This window comes from Phyllobates terribilis, unplaced genomic scaffold (genome assembly GCF_046119375.1).
Source record: "Phyllobates terribilis strain yellow unplaced genomic scaffold, ASM4611937v1 Scaffold_4__5_contigs__length_816908805, whole genome shotgun sequence".
NCBI lineage: Eukaryota > Metazoa > Chordata > Amphibia > Anura > Dendrobatidae > Phyllobates > Phyllobates terribilis.
In genome coordinates, this window is record NW_027362764.1 from 150,018,246 (window position 1) to 150,034,200 (window position 15,955).

Below are 15,955 nucleotides of genomic sequence, written 5' to 3' on the forward strand. Positions count from 1 at the left end.
ATGGTCATTTATGAAATTATAAGCATTAGCAGGTTGTTAGAAACTGAAATCAAACAGTTTTCAACTCAAAACTTTATTCTAGGTGATGTTACATTTTCACATAGGACCCCTTGTTCGAAAGGAGCTTCTGAACTCTCTCGTCCATTGAATTTGTCAGGTTTTGGATGGTTTCTGCTTCAATTGTTTTGCATGAGGACAGAATACCCTCCCAGAGCTGTTGCTTAGATGTGAACTGCCTCCCGCCATCATAGACACTCCTTTTAATGATGCTCCAAAGGTTCTGAATGGGGTAGAGGTCAGGGGAGCATGGGGGTCACACCATAAGTTTGTCCCCTTTTATGCCCATATCAGCCAGAGATGCAGATATTTTATGTGCAGCATGAGATGGTGCATTATCATGCAGAAAAATGATCTTGCTGTGAAATACACGGTTCTTCTTCTTGAACCATGGCAGGAAGTGCTGTTTGAGAAAATCCACATACATTATGGAGTTCATCTTTAGCGCCTTCAGGGATCCTAAAGAGGCCGACAATCTCTCTCCCCATGATTCCAGCCCAAAACATTACTCCACCTCCTCCTTGTTGGCGCTGTAGCCGTGTTTGCGTGGGGTGTCCATCAACCAGCCATCCTCCACTCCATTCATCTGGACCATCGAGCGCTGCACGGCACTCATCCGTGAACAAAACAGTTTTGAAATCAGTCTTCATGTAATGTTTGGCCCACTGGAGCCGTTTCTGCTTGTGTGAAGTGGATAGAGGAGGTCGACAGGATGGCGTATGCACAGCTGCAAACCTCTGAAGGACCCTGCATCTTGTTGTTCGGGGGACGTTGGAGGCACAAGCAGCTTCAAAAACTTGTCTGCTGCTATGACAAGGCTTTTTTGCCGCTGCTCTTTCAACCTGACGTAATTGCCTGTAGGAAAGAGTCCTCAATTTGCCCTTATCAGCACGCACACGTGTGTACTGTGAATCAGCTACATACTTCTTGATTGCCAAGACACTTCATCCTGATCATCGCACAATGTTTATTGTAGTCATGCCTTGACCTAAACACTCCACAATTTGTTGCTTCTCAGAAGCCGACACATCCTTTTTCTTTCCCATTTTGGCAGAAAATGTAGGCTGCTTAATAATGTGAGACAGCCTTCTTAAGTAGTCTTGCCTTTCATTGGACACACCTGCCAAACTAATTAGCACAGGTGTCTGCAATTGCTTACAGTGATATAAAGAGCCCTGACACACATCACCATCAATGAGTTTAACTGACAAACAAACAAATTCTTCCCTTATCACTCCTAAACACTTTTTGCATAATAATTTGGAACACAGTGTACATGTGCTTTTCCACAAAACACCAGTGGTTCACGTAGTGAATCTTACAGTTCTAACTTGCCAACCGTGGTCTGTATGGAGTTGTTCAATAAAGGGCCCAAAATTAAGATAACATAGATGGGAGAGGTCTCTATGAATAGGAATTCCTAAGTATTTGATACCCTGTGAGGGCCAGGCAAAGGGAAAGTTGGACTGGATGGAATCCTATATGGATTTGGGGAGGGAGACATCGAGGGCCTCAGACTTCGCTGCATTGATTTTAAAATTTGACCATGTAACAAAGTGATCTATTTCAGCCATAACATCATGGATATATGTGATTGAGTGATATATACTAGGACATCATCAGCAAATAGTCGGTGCCTCCCACCTCAATCCACCTAATATTGGGGTTATGGCGAATTGATGAGAGCAGGTGCTCCGTCACTAGGATGTATAAGGGAGGGGACAGAGAACATCCCTGCCTTGTCCCATTGGTGATTGTGAAAGGTGATGAAAATGTTCTGACGCGCCCCCTGGGCCTTGGGACACCCGGAGCCGGACCCTTTTTGGTGGATGCTGGTGGTTGTAGTCTCCGTGGCGGCAACCCGGTTCCGTGGCTCAGGGCGGTCAAACCAGTGGCGGAACTATTCATGTGGTTTTGATGTTTAAATGTCCGACTACGCCACCCGTGGATTGCGGTCAGAGTGAACCGCCGCTGCAGGGCAGACCGCTGAGGCTGGTGTTGTGGGTGCAGCAGAGCGTAGCATAACTCCCCACAGGAGGAGTATAGCCTCAGGGCAGTGTATGCGGAGGATGGGGGTGATGGTGCAGGGCAGCAGCAGTAATGACACGGAGTCAGTGATGCAGTCCAGGGCCTTTACTCACAGTTCTTATTATCCAGACCACGTCTGCAGGTAACGGCTGCCCACGTCGTACTGTGCTCACCAGGTGAGGGGCTCAGACAACTCCCAGATAACTTTGGAGTGCTTCACAGGACCCCCTTTGTGTGTCCTTTGTCTGGCCTTTCTTACCAACCCTTCTGTCCGGCTGCCTCGGGCCTCCTCTTGGTAAACTTGGCGCTAGTTTCCCTTTCCCTATGTGGTGCCTTCCTAGCGGGTGTAGCGAGGGGCTGCGCCACATAAAATGTCACAGCCTCCTGTTTCTAGCTGAGGGTCATTTCCTGCCTCCACTAGTTTCGGGGACCGGTCTCCCTCTTTGGCCTGACCCCTCCACGCAGGTGGATTCGGGCGTGCGGTGGTGACTCGCCCGTCCGCACCCCTGAGATCCCTTCGTTCCTCGTTCCTGGAGCCTTCTCCGCTCCTCTTCCTTCCTTCTCCCTCTTCCAGGCCTGGGCCTCTGTTACTAGGCCCGCCTCCGGAGCAGAGCTCATGCAGAGCCCCTGCTCCCTGCCACTTCTGCTCAGACTTCTCTGCACTGAACTAAGATGGTGCCCACCTTTTATACTCCCTTCTCAATGCACCCAGGAACTGCTTCCTCCCTGCTCCTGCACTACAGGGTTCCCCTTCCTCAGTGTTCCCTCCCCCCACTCCAGCCAGGGACAGGGACTGTCGTGCCCATCTCAGGGGCATATTGGTCGCCCTGCCCCACGGCAATGTGGTGTAATGCATGCAGGTGTCGGGTCCTGATCCACACTACATCCTTACCTGAGAGTGAGATATCACACCTCTGGGTGAGGTGCAATACCTCTGTAGCAACCGAGCCCTCAGGGTGCTACAGTTCCATTTATCTTCAGCCTAGGTGACGTATTGCGATACAGGGCCGTGATTTTGGCTATAAAAGGGTCCCCTAGACCCCTACCCCAAGCTTTTTAAGAGAATCATATATGGCGTGCCAGGAGACTCTATGGAATGCTTTCTCAGCATCCAACGAGAGTATCTAATTACAAATTTTTAACTGCATCTAGCCCAGGAAATACTTTGTGCCTAGTAGCAGGGTCTGCTAGTCAGCGGATTATCCCGGCTGTTAAGCAAGCTACACCACCTGTAGTTTGGACACTTCATTTTTTCAAAGGAAATGCTTCGGGACCACGGGATACTCAGTGAAGAGCATCAGGAGGCACCCCAAGGCATAGGGGCTCGGACTGGCAGTAGGATGCCTTGCGGTGGACAGCCGAGCTCGATCCTTATAAAAGCTTTTTAACTGCAGCAGCTTTAGTGGACGCTACTGGAGCTGGAATTACGCGGCTGCTGGCATGAGACTTGCCCTCCAATAGATCCTTGTAAATGGATTTAAAGTGTATTTATTCAAATTAGAGAGACAATTTAAATTAAAAAGCTTAGAGCTGCCTCCACCACAGGGGGGCTCGCTCGACCCACCAGCGGACAGTCATCAGTATTGGGAGAGGGGGGCTGGCCGTCAGGGTTCACCGCGGCTCTGGCACAAACCCGGCGACACGGAGGTGGCACGGGCAGGAGCGGACTGAACGTGTCGGCTTCTCACTTTTTGGATTTTAGAAGGGCATGACATGCCTATATCTGTGTCTCCCCCTCCTTTTACTCCTCCACCTCTTTTCTTTTCGCATGACTATATGTACTTGTCACTTTTCCATGTGTTAGTTGTGTCTTCTGAGCAGTTTGTCAGCTTTTGGACACCTTTGAAGGTGTTTTCTATGTGTTTCTATGTGTTTTTGTTTGCCTGCCATTGGTTTTAACTGTGTTCGAAGGTGTTCGACGAACAATTCGACGAACAGTTCGGCGAACACACGGGTGTTCGACGAACCGAACCGAACTCGAACACTACGGGGGTTGCTCAACACTAGTAAGAAGTGAGAGATAAGTGGAAGAGGCATTTTTCTATAAAATAAAATAATGTGGTCACTTTTTAAAAATTATGTTTTCTTGCCACTAAAAAAAAAAATCACTTCAAAGTGAATGCCAATAGGTGTCTTCCTTCTGTACAGGGCAAGCTAATGGTGATAATGCGAATCAGGCCAGTTGGACATTTTAGACTGGTTTCTGCCCCTTAAGCATTTTTTAACTTGCTTTATGGTATAGGGATAACAAGACCACACTTTTTATCTTGTTTATGGTAAAATGACAAGTGCACTTTAACCCTTTCCTGATACATGTCATACTTTTACGTCATTTGTTGGGTCTCTGTCTTTGATGCAAGGTCAGGAGCTGAACTCTGCACTCAGCTGTTACTCACTTAAATGCCACTGTCAATCTTTGTCCACTTGCCAGGCAAAATATAAGTCCTCACATAGTTCTATCACACCAAAAAATGAAAAAGTTACAGATGCCAGAAAATGGCGACACAAGCAAATTTTTTTTATTTTTTTTTGTGATTTTCCGAAATTTCTTTTCAGCTGTTAAAAAAAAATGGTATTGCTTTAATCAGATTAACCTATAGAATCATGTTGACAAGTTATTCTGACCATATAATAAACCTAAAAAAAATTTGAAATAACTTTATTTTTTTTTTTTGCAATGTCACCGCTCTTGGAATCGAATGGTAAAAATAATGGAGCCATTCAGAACTTCAACTCATCCCACACAAAAACAAGTCAGAATACATCTATTTTGCTGGAACAATTAAAAAGTTATAGCTCTTGAAAGAAGGGGAAGAGAAAATGGAATGCCAAAAAAATGTGAAATCACCCTATAGGGAAGGGGTTAAAATACGCACAATTCCGATTTGATCATCCTTCATTGTAGCTGATGGCCAATAGAGTAAAACAAAGATTGCATTATAGTTGTTTCAAATTGATCTTGAAACATTCTGGTAGAGAAATAATTAACTTTAGTAACTTTCTACAATATTTGCTCTTCAACATAAGAAGAATGTACAATTAATGATATACTTAGGGTAGGAGGCCATTGTCAGCTGTTTTCCAGCCAGCCTCCATAAAGAATAAATGTATTATTGGTATATAGAAACATTTAATGGGAAACTGTCTGTGACTTTACATCACTTTATTAGTAGCTGATAGATTATGTTGTCTCATCTGGCTCTGCTTTGGGTATTTAGGCAAGACTGACTCAGAATTATACAGAAATAGCAAAAATTACTGCACTTAAGATATAAACTCTGCTAAGTAATAATGTCAAACTCTTAAAATTTTTGATGAAATTAATAATAGGTTTATAAATGTGCAAACAGTACTTTTTGTAATATATGAGATTTAATTTTCTGTTATTTCTATATTAGTATTTTTTTATTTTTGCAAATATAGAAGGAAAAAAGTTTGCTTTTCTATTGTTTTGTAGCTCAAAGTGCTAATAAAATACTATGTTACATTGGTTCCCCTTTCTAATAGGGCTTGTGCGGACAGCCGTATTTTTGGTCCCAATGCGATCTGACGAAACATCGGATCGCACCCAGACCAATGTTAGTTTATGGAGCCGTGCACATGTCCGATTTTTTTTCCTTGAACAGAGAGCCAGCCCGAGGAAAAATCGCTGCATGTCCAAGTTTGATCCAATTATCAGATCGTACTCTGCCATGCAAGTCAATGAATGCATGGAAATCATCAGATGTCATCTGAGTACAGTACGATTTCTGCGCACTCACACAACAGAGAAGATGGAGAAATTTTGTTCTCCATCTTCTTTACAGTGTACTCCGATTCTCTTATCCGAGAAAATCAGAGTGTTTGATCAGAGTGTCATTTGCATATTCGTCCTGATTCTCTCAGATGAGAGAATATATGGCCTGTGGTCACTTTTAAATAGGGGATATTTAGATATAATTGGTAAAGGGCAGGGTTAGCATCTGTGGCTTCTTTTATTCTGTTTGTTTTAACTTTTATTTTGTCTTACTTTTTTTATACACATTTAAAATTATGTCACAAGGCCATATATAAAAATAAATATTCGACAACTTAGAATCACATTTTTATGCTTTTTTCATAGTAATTTGAGTTGGTCACATATATCTACTGCCCAAAACTTAAATGATTATGAAAATAATGATACTATTTATGCAAGTATCTTTACTATAGAAATGCAATCACAACACAGTATGTCCTACACTGAGAGAATTGGAGTAAGATAAGAAAAAATATCAGTATTCTGGTTTTACTTTAAAAAAATAATAGCGAATATAGTACCTTCAAATTTTACTATTTCTCCATTAAAAAATGTTGATAGCTGTTGATGCTCTTTCACCTCCTCCTCCAGAGGCAGTGATAGTGAAGCGGCCGCTGTTTGGCTGCAGGGTTCAAATGGCAAAACTATGGTTTTTTCCTGAGTAAGAAGTGTATTGTACTTCGAAACGTGTCGAGTAAAACCGCATGTCTATTAATCTACTGAAATTGGCATCTTCAATAATCAGCAGCGCGAACAATTCCACAATTTTTTCATTGTCTTTATGGCATAGCAACATCAGACGAGTCCCGGGAGACCCGGCGCCAACGTTGCTGGAATGGCGCGAACACGGGAGATTATTATGCTGCCCTTATATAGCGCCATCATATTCCGTAGCGCTTTACAGACATTATCATTGCTATCCCTATTGGGGCTCACAATCTAAATTCCCTATTAGAATGTGTTTGGAGTGTGGGAGGGAACGGGAGAACCCAGAGGAAACCCACGCAAACATGGAGAGAACATACAAACTCCTTGCAGATGTTGTCCTTGGTGGGTTTTGAACCCAGGACCCCAGTGCTGCAAAGCAACAGTGCTAACCATTGAGCCACCATGTGAATATTTACTGTTTTTATTTATACAGGGGAGTATAGCAATTGAGAAGAGGTTTTCTGTGTAGTGGACAATCCCTATAAGATAAATAAGAACAATACAGTGAGATTGGGACACTAAAAATCTTCACGTTGCATAGGTGTTAAACATGATATCTGTTCAATAATCTATAGTTTTGTGTATATCCTTGCATAGGAGACAGTGATTACAAGTTTATCCTTGACTTGACCCATTGGCGGATACAGACAGATGAGGGCCCCTATGCAAGAACAGTTAAACTGCTCATCGTAATGCACAATTCCACCTGGTTTGAAGGCAGAAATGGGCCCCCTTAACCTTTGTGCTCCTATTCAGTTGCACCAATGATATGTCCGCCACTGACTTGACCTATATCTGTCTCCACTAGAAAGAACAAATGACAAACTGGAATATTTAATACGTAAATAATTATTTCCAGATCTGAACACGTTTCACCACTTTTGTAACAACGTGACACATGAAGAGCCCAAACGAGCAGGGTTGACATTGACCAAGAATATGCACTACCATGAAAAAGGTGCTACCGCACATTATTAAATGTCTTTAGAGCTGTGTGCTATGTTACTAATGAGAAAAGATGAGGGATATGCAGAATGATACTGCTGCTTAGTCTATACGTTCATGTCCCAATGGAGCAACTTCTATACATTTAGAATCTCATATCTCTTTTATCATATTAGGGTCCATGATTGTTCTTTGACCTGAAAAAGGATTTGTTGTCACTTGTTATAAATATGTATTTTTTTAACCTGTTTTAAATGTCACTGTTATTCATAAACGAGACTTAGTCTCTGCCAACTTATATGTAATGTGAGATTTCAATCAGGCTAGGGGAGTCTGGGGTCTGAACTTTCAAATGTACAGCCATCATGGATTCTCAAAGTACACCAGCCTCAATTGGTCTAAGAGATTAACTTAACCGCTTCCCGACTAGGCGATTTTCCATTTTTGTGCTCATGTTTTTTTTCTCCCCTTCTTTCAAGAGCCATAACTTTTCTCGATCAACATCGTCATTTGACTTGTTTTTTGCGGAACGAGTTATACATTTGAATTACACCATCCATTTTTTCATGTGAAGTACTAGAAAGCAGAAAACAAAGCTCCCAAGTGCTGCAAAATTGCAAAAAAAGCACAATTCTGAAAATGTTGTTTGTTTTATTTTTATAGTAAAAATGACCTGACAAGATTATTCTACAGGTCAGTTCAATTACGGTGATACAAAACATGCTTATTTTTTTTTTAGATTTATATGGTGAAAAAAAGTTTGGAAAGTCACAAGAAAACAATATTGCTTTGTGCCGCCATTTTCTGAGACCTGTAACGTGTTCAATATTTGATCTATGGGGCGGGGTGAGGGATTGTTTTCTTTAAGCCATGAGCCAGTGATTATATTGATAATATTTTTGGGTAGATACAATGTTTTGATTGCATATTCTTGCAGTTTTGCAGAAAAAACTAAATTCTTGCATTTATAATTTTTTTCTCATTACAGCATTTACTAATCAGATTAACTGATAGATCAGACTATTACAGATGTGGAGATACTACATGTATATTTTTATTGCTTTATATTTACTGTATTTTGTCTATTAGGTGACTTGAACCTGTGATTGTCTGATCGCTTGTGCTATATACAGCAATATCACAGTATTGCTATATAAAGCAAGAAACAGTCTCCTATGAATTCTAGCCACAGGCTGGCTTTCATAGATGTACTGTCTTGACCAGCATTGTGGTCTTCAACAGATACCTGGCCATAATGGCTACCCATCGGCGCCCCGTTATTGCATAGCGGGGGAGCTGATGGGCAATTAGGACAGCGTGCTTACCGGGCTTCATGCTGTAAATGCCGCTGTCTTAGATTGTAGCATTTGGCAAGTTAACATCCACAGGCAGAGATCCACTCTTGGCTGTAAGCGGCAAATGATGGCTGAATAACACAGCCATCATCTGCTGGCAAAGAAAGGGACCCGACAAATGATGTACTATTACATGATATTTTGGTAATGAGATAATAATGTATGTGACTTGTCCTGTAGAATCTAGTGACAGAGTCTTTTAAAGGGAACCTGTCAGGTCGAATAACTATTAACCAGCAGATATAGGGTTAATCTGCATGTTAATAGTGTTATGAATATGCCTAGTCTCTGTACTGGAAGTGCGGCGCCTGGCAGAAAATGAACTTTATTCCTCTTGGGACCCGCCGGCTTTCATTCATACATGTGTGAACATCGCTGACAGCCTAAAGAGCGACAGCTTTAAGCCCGTCCCGGCACTTTGACTGACAGCTGGGTCAGCAGTGCATCTGTGCAGAACCAACTGTCAGTCAAAGTACCAGGACGTGGTTACAGTCATCGCTAAAAGTATAGTGAGCGATAACTGAAAGCCGGCGACTCCTGGGAGGAATAAAGTTAATTTTCTCCTGGGTGCCACACTAGCAAACTAACTCTATAGCTACAGATTAGTATTACCTGACGTGCCAGGTCCCCTTTAAATGCACATTTTCAAATCTCATTTAAACAGTAAAATGTCTCATCTTCGAGATAATGCAAGTCTCATAATAAAGTTTAATTACTATAAGTACTAAATTTGTGAGGACTGCCAAGTTTTAAGAAGTCCTTTGAAAATTAGATTTACTAATTACATCTTCCTTAATTGAAAATCTGAAATGCCTGGCATCAGTGACTGGACAATCAGACATTTTTAAACCAAATTTAAGTTTTTTTCTTATAACAGTATAAACTGGGGATCAGTGAATACAACTCTCCTATAAAATTTTGGATTAATTTACTCACATTTTCTATATCACTATTTGGCAATGCATTTGAATGAAAAATGGAGGATCCCGAATAATTTTGTTCCTAACTATATACTTATACATATGAATATATTCTTTTTTGATGCATTCACCAATAAAGGAGGCTTCAGCATAGCCCACATATAAAGCAAATTGCTGCTAAAACTTAATGGGGGGAGTGGGGGTGCTGCTATTCTGAAGAGTTAAACTGGCTGCTGGAGAAATTAGCCTTTCTGGCTTGATGTCCCTCAGGTTGGGAAATATCACCACAAGCCAGCGCTGACAGCATCTAATGCAGGCACAGTGCCAGTGCACTTTGCATGTAGGAGCTGGCACAGGAGGAGAGCGGTAATGCTGTACCCAGCCTGTAGAACTTCAATGAGTCCATTTTCAAAACCAACAAATGTGACTCTTTAAGTAAGTGTCGCAAACTTCAGAGGCTCTTAATTGGACTAAGGTGCAAGACTTGTTTTCTGACTTAATTCAGCAGCCGAGAATATATATAGGGACATGGTTATAAGCCTATTTCCTTTCAGAACAAAGCGTTAGTGGAAGATTAAGAACTATAAATATTGTGACCGATTTCCTTTTACTACTATTGGAGGTTTGGAAATGCAGTAGCATGCTCACTCACCTGTTTACATATCTCCTATCCATGTGTTCTAAGTTTTTGGTATGAGACAGGGCCGGCTCCAGGTTTTTCTGGGCCCCGGGCGAAAGAGTCTCAGTGGGCCCCTTTAACACATACCACGATTCATGATGCAGAGATACGGCGGAGAAATATATATATATATATATATATATATATATATATATATATATTAGTACAATGCAAAGATTTCACTTCTTACATTACATGAGTGATATCTATTGTAAATTCCACAATAGCTCAGAAACCGGCGAATCGCTCCACACAGTATACTGGCCCCCATATAAGGCTCCATACGGAATACTGGCCCCCATATAACGCTTCATACGGAATACTGGCCCCCATATAAGGCCCTATACGGAATACTGGCCCCCATATAAGGCTCCATGCGGAATACTGACCCCCATATAAGGCTCCATGCGGAATACTGACCCCCATATAAGGCTCCATGCGGAATACTGGCCCCCATATAAGGCTCCATATGGAATACTGGCCCCCATATAAGGCTCCATATGGAATACTGGCCCCCATATAAGGCTCCATACGGAATACTGGCCCCCATATAAGGCTCCATATGGAATACTGGCCCCCATATAAGGCTCCATACGGAATACTGACCCCCATATAAGGCTCCATACGGAATACTGGCCCCCATATAAGGCTCCATATGGAATACTGGCCCCCATATAAGGCTCCATACTAAATACTGGCCCCCATACGGAATACTGGCCCCCATATAAGGCTCCATACGGAATACTGGCCTCCATATAAGGCTCCATACGGAATACTGGCCCCCATATAAGGCTCCATATGGAATACTGGCCCCCATATAAGGCTCCATACGGAATACTGGCCCCCATATAACGCTCCATACAGGATACTGGTCCCCTTATAAAGCTCCATACAGGATACTGGTCCCCATATAACGCTCCATACAGGATACTGGCCCCCATATAACGCTCCATACAGGATACCGGTCCCCTTATAACGCTCCATACAGGATACTGGTCCCCATATAATGCTGCATGCAGGCTGTTACCCCCCACATAATGCCCCATACAGGCTGTCCCCCCCTTATAATGCTCCATGCAGGCTGTTACCCCCCACATAATGCCCCATACAGGCTGCCCCCCCTTTATAATGCCCCATGCAGGCTGTTCCCCACCTTATAATGCCCCATGCAGGCTGTCACCCCTCCTCTTTATAATGACCCATGCAGGATGTCCCCCCCCCTCTTTATAATGCCCCATGCAGGCTGTTCCCCACCTTATAATGCCCCATGCAGGCTGTCACCCCTCCTCTTTATAATGACCCATGCAGGATGCCCCCCCCCTCTTTATAATGCCCCATGCAGGCTGTTCCCCACCTTATAATGCCCCATGCAGGCTGTCACCCCTCTTTATAATGCCCCATGCAGGATGTCCCCCCCTCTCTTTATAATGCACCAAGCAGGATGCCCCCCCCTTCTCTTTATACTGCCCCATGCCTCCATACATTAAAAAAAAAAAAAATCAAATACTCACCTCCCTTCTCCTCACCTGCTACCTGCTGCCCGCTGTCCGCTGCCCGCTGCTCGGGTCCGAACTCCAGCGTTGTCGGCGTCTTCCCACTTAGCGCTCCCTGTGACGGCTCAGGGGAGGGCGCGGTGTAAAGGCGTCACCGCGCCCTCTGACCTGAGACATCACAGGGAGCGCAGAGCAGGAAGACAGCTGATCTGCGGAGGCACAGGGAGAGGTAAGTATCCGGCTGCCGGGGCCCTGAGCAAGCGGCGGAGAAGGGCGGGCGCAGACACCGCTCTCCTCCGCCCATAGCCCAGCGGGGTGCGCGACCGCCAGTGGGCCCCTCTGCCTGCTCAGGGCCCCGGCATTTGCCCGGGTGCGCCGGGTGCTGACGCCGGCCCTGGTATGAGACAACCCTATGGAAGCTCTGAAGAATATAGGAAAACTGTTACAGAAAGAACAAGGAAGCAAATATTATAGCATCATCTCTAGATAAGGTTTCATTGTACTTCTACTTAGTTACCGAGTTTTGCATAGTTTTGAAAATAACAGAAATGTCTCAAGAATATCCTGAATTTTTGAGAGGTGTCATTAATAAGCTGTGCAGAATAATGGTGGTCAAAGTGTCGCCTGTTAATATGGTGATCTGATTGTATTTCTCACATTTCTTTTTTTTTTCACAGAAAATTTTGGAAACAAATTGGATCTTCTTATAAACTGGTCAGATGTGTTCCAAGACCATTCCCAGAATTTTCATAAGCGGACAAATCCATTTTGGAATGGACTCTCTGAATCCAACCCTTTTCTGGATGACATGGTTCAAGCCAACACATCAACTGATCAAAGAGTGTCTATTTTAAAAGAAGATCCTTTCTTGCTCTTTAGGGATTCAGAAACCAGAAATTCAGTATCAAGTTCTGGAGATGAACTTGACATTGATCATTTCCTTGATAAAACAGCAACAATAAAAAATGGAAGATCTAAAAGTGTTTCATATCTGGATGATCTAGACAGCACACAATCTAGTGTTCAGGAGATTGATGGACAGATTTTGGCCCCAGATTTAGAGTGGCTTCAGAATGATAGAGAGGCCTACAAAATGGCTTGGTTGAGCCATAGACAATTAACCCGTTCATGTCTTGACTTGGATGTAATGAGTCAAAGTCCCGGATGGGGGCAAACACAAGCATCAGATGCTCATGTATTTTGCAGAATAGAACATAAAGGAGGGTCTTTACAGCTTCCAAACTCTGATATAACTCTCCATGTTCCTGAAGGTCATGTTAGACCTGGGGAATTTCAGGACATCTCTTTAAAAGCTTTTCTTGATCCACCAGCCTTGCTCAACAACAACCTGTCAACTAGTGTTAGTCCTCTTCTAGAAATAACATTAAGCAACATCAATACAGTAGAGGATCTTTTACTGGAAATGAAAATTGCAGCTGAGGTAAAGAACGATCCATACAGTCAAGTCATGACTGATATTGTAACCTTTTACAGCTACAACAAAGAAGGTCCATTCGAAAAAATCCCTGATGGCTACATATACAATAACATGTTACAAATCAAGTTACCAATTCTTAGTCGAGTCACATACATTGTGAGTACGGCAGAGGCCAAGTCTGTTCAAAACCAGTCCAGCAGTGTTTATGACTACATTCAGAAATCCTTAACTGTAGCGGTGTATGGACCCAAGCATATACATCCAGCATTCACCACGGTGCTAGCTATTATGGGACATAACTATACTCCAGATAAACTCACCATGGATGACATAAAAAGACGAGGAAAAAATTTGCCGCCACTTGTTTTTCAACTTTGGGGGAAGCATCAGTTTGTATTTCACCAAATGCAAGACTTATTGATTCATTTTATTACAAATGACTCATGTTATTCAGTGAAAACGACAGATAACAGTAATGAAATCAAACTACAGCAGCTGAAGGAGGGTAAGATCATTCGGGCCCAATTCCCTTTCTCATTGAAAGGTGGCAAAGAGATCAGCCCTTTTGCTTTTACTGTTCAGATCAAAGACAGCCAGGGTTCAACAATAATATCAGAATTTCCGATTAGTACACCTAACCCTGCTCCAAAAATACATTGCACTCCAAAAGGTCAAACTTGCCTACAAAAACGCAAAAATTTTTTGTCTACCCCTGTCATGCCGATTAGGAACACTGTGAAATATCCTAAGTTCCAGGACAAATCTCTGAAGATGCTCAATTTTGCTGTGACGTTAAAAACAGTTTTGAGGCAACAGAAAATCGACTACTTCTTGGAATATTTTAAAGGAGACACAATTGCTCTTCTTGGGGAAGATAAAATTAAGGCCATAGGTCAAAACAAGGTTAAGGAATGGTATGTGGGTGTTTTAAGAGGGAAGGTTGGCCTTGTACACTGCAAAAATGTTAAAATTATTTCCAAAGATCAAGTCATTGATTTTTCCGATGTTCATTTTACAAGTAAGATGCTTTTGGAGCAGATCACACTGCCATTTAAGAAATTGACTTACATATACTCTTCTGTGCTATCCAATGTCTCCGACAAAGTACAGGACTGGAGATCTTTAGCTGACGCTCTTGGTTACTCTCACTTGTCCCTGGACGACCTCAGTCACAATCTTCCCGAGAAAGAGTCTGACAGAGTGTCGTGTATTGTGAAAAAGCTAAAAGAAGATTGTCATGCCGACTCCAAAAAGAGGAAATTTCATTATGAGCTTATTATGGTAGGTATTCTAGTCTTAATCATATTCTACACTATGTACATAGGTCTACTGAAAACATATGCTGTAGTTGAATTAGGCAAATAATGTAATTTATATTACATGACTGTGCACAGTCCAATATGTTAATCCTATAAATCCGGACAAATGAATTGTACTTTCTGTTTGGGTTTATGCTACCCATTCATATAATGCCGGACAAATAAAAGCATGCTTCATTGTAAAATATCAGCTGCAATTGGCTGTTTTTACCATAAATCTTAGAATGCATCTAAAATATCAATGAAAAATCAAAAATTTCAACAAATGAGCAACAAGGAAAAATAATAGCAACAAAAATATACTTTCTTATCAGTAGCTGAGGGGAAGCTGTCAGTAGGATAAACTCTCCTAAGCCGTCTATATGGGCATGTAGGTCATAGAAAGGTAAATAAAATGATACCTTAATATCTGCAATCCAATATCTCATTCCAGAGAAATCCACATTTGTCTTAATATGTAAATGAGCTGTTAAGATCTATGGGCTGGACATAGATCTCCCTGAGAATCTGCCTACAGAGTTTATTTTAAATGAAAGGGGCGTTACCAGTGTGAGACATGTAGATCAGGAGAGCAGATTGTCCGTCATTACATGTCTCACACTGGTAACACCCTCTTTCATTTACAATAAGCTCTGAAGAAGATTCTCAGGGAAATCTGTGTCCATCCCATAGATCTTAACAGCTTATTTACATATTAAAAAAAGTGAATTACTCTGGACTAAAGCATCGGATCACAGATATCAAGGTATCACATTATTCTGCTTTCTATGACCACATGCCCATATAGACGACTTAAAGGGGTTGATCCTACTGACAAATTCCCTTTAATAGTCAGAATTGTTGACCTGTGATAATTCTCTAGTGATCATGGCCAGTTTTATGTTACATGAAATAGTAGGGAGCTGCAGGAGTTCCCTAATATATAAGAAGTAAATCCCACACACAAGGAAATGAAATGGCAAAATATAAAAGTTTAGATGGGGAAATGTCAAATTTGATGATGTCCATGCCAGTTAGAGAACAGAACTCATAAATGAATGTGGCTTTATACAGACTGTCATAAATAGCAAATGGAAACAGAGATTATGGTAATATTAATGGGGGCAACTTCCAATAGAGTCATAGGGTCAATGATTTTAAATCTGCCAAAAAAATGTACACAATTGATGAATAATAACTCAGATGTAATAACATATTTGGAACAAATCGCTAGACAAGTTAGGGACTTTTCAGGT

General features: G+C 42.1%; 1 protein-coding gene across 4 annotated transcripts in view; it reads left to right on the forward strand.

Moving 5' to 3' along the window:
- MACC1 (MET transcriptional regulator MACC1) overlaps positions 1-15,955 on the forward strand; it is a 187,514-nt gene that overhangs the window by 70,087 nt on the left and 101,472 nt on the right. For all 4 annotated transcript variants that reach the window (XR_012320054.1, XM_073677839.1, XM_073677836.1 and 1 more), the window contains one exon: positions 12,641-14,682. Coding sequence is in view for 3 of the 4 variants with exons in the window: in XM_073677839.1 (XP_073533940.1) it covers positions 12,641-14,682 (2,042 nt within the window). In the remaining variant the exon portion in view is untranslated. The remainder of the gene's footprint in view (positions 1-12,640; positions 14,683-15,955) is intronic.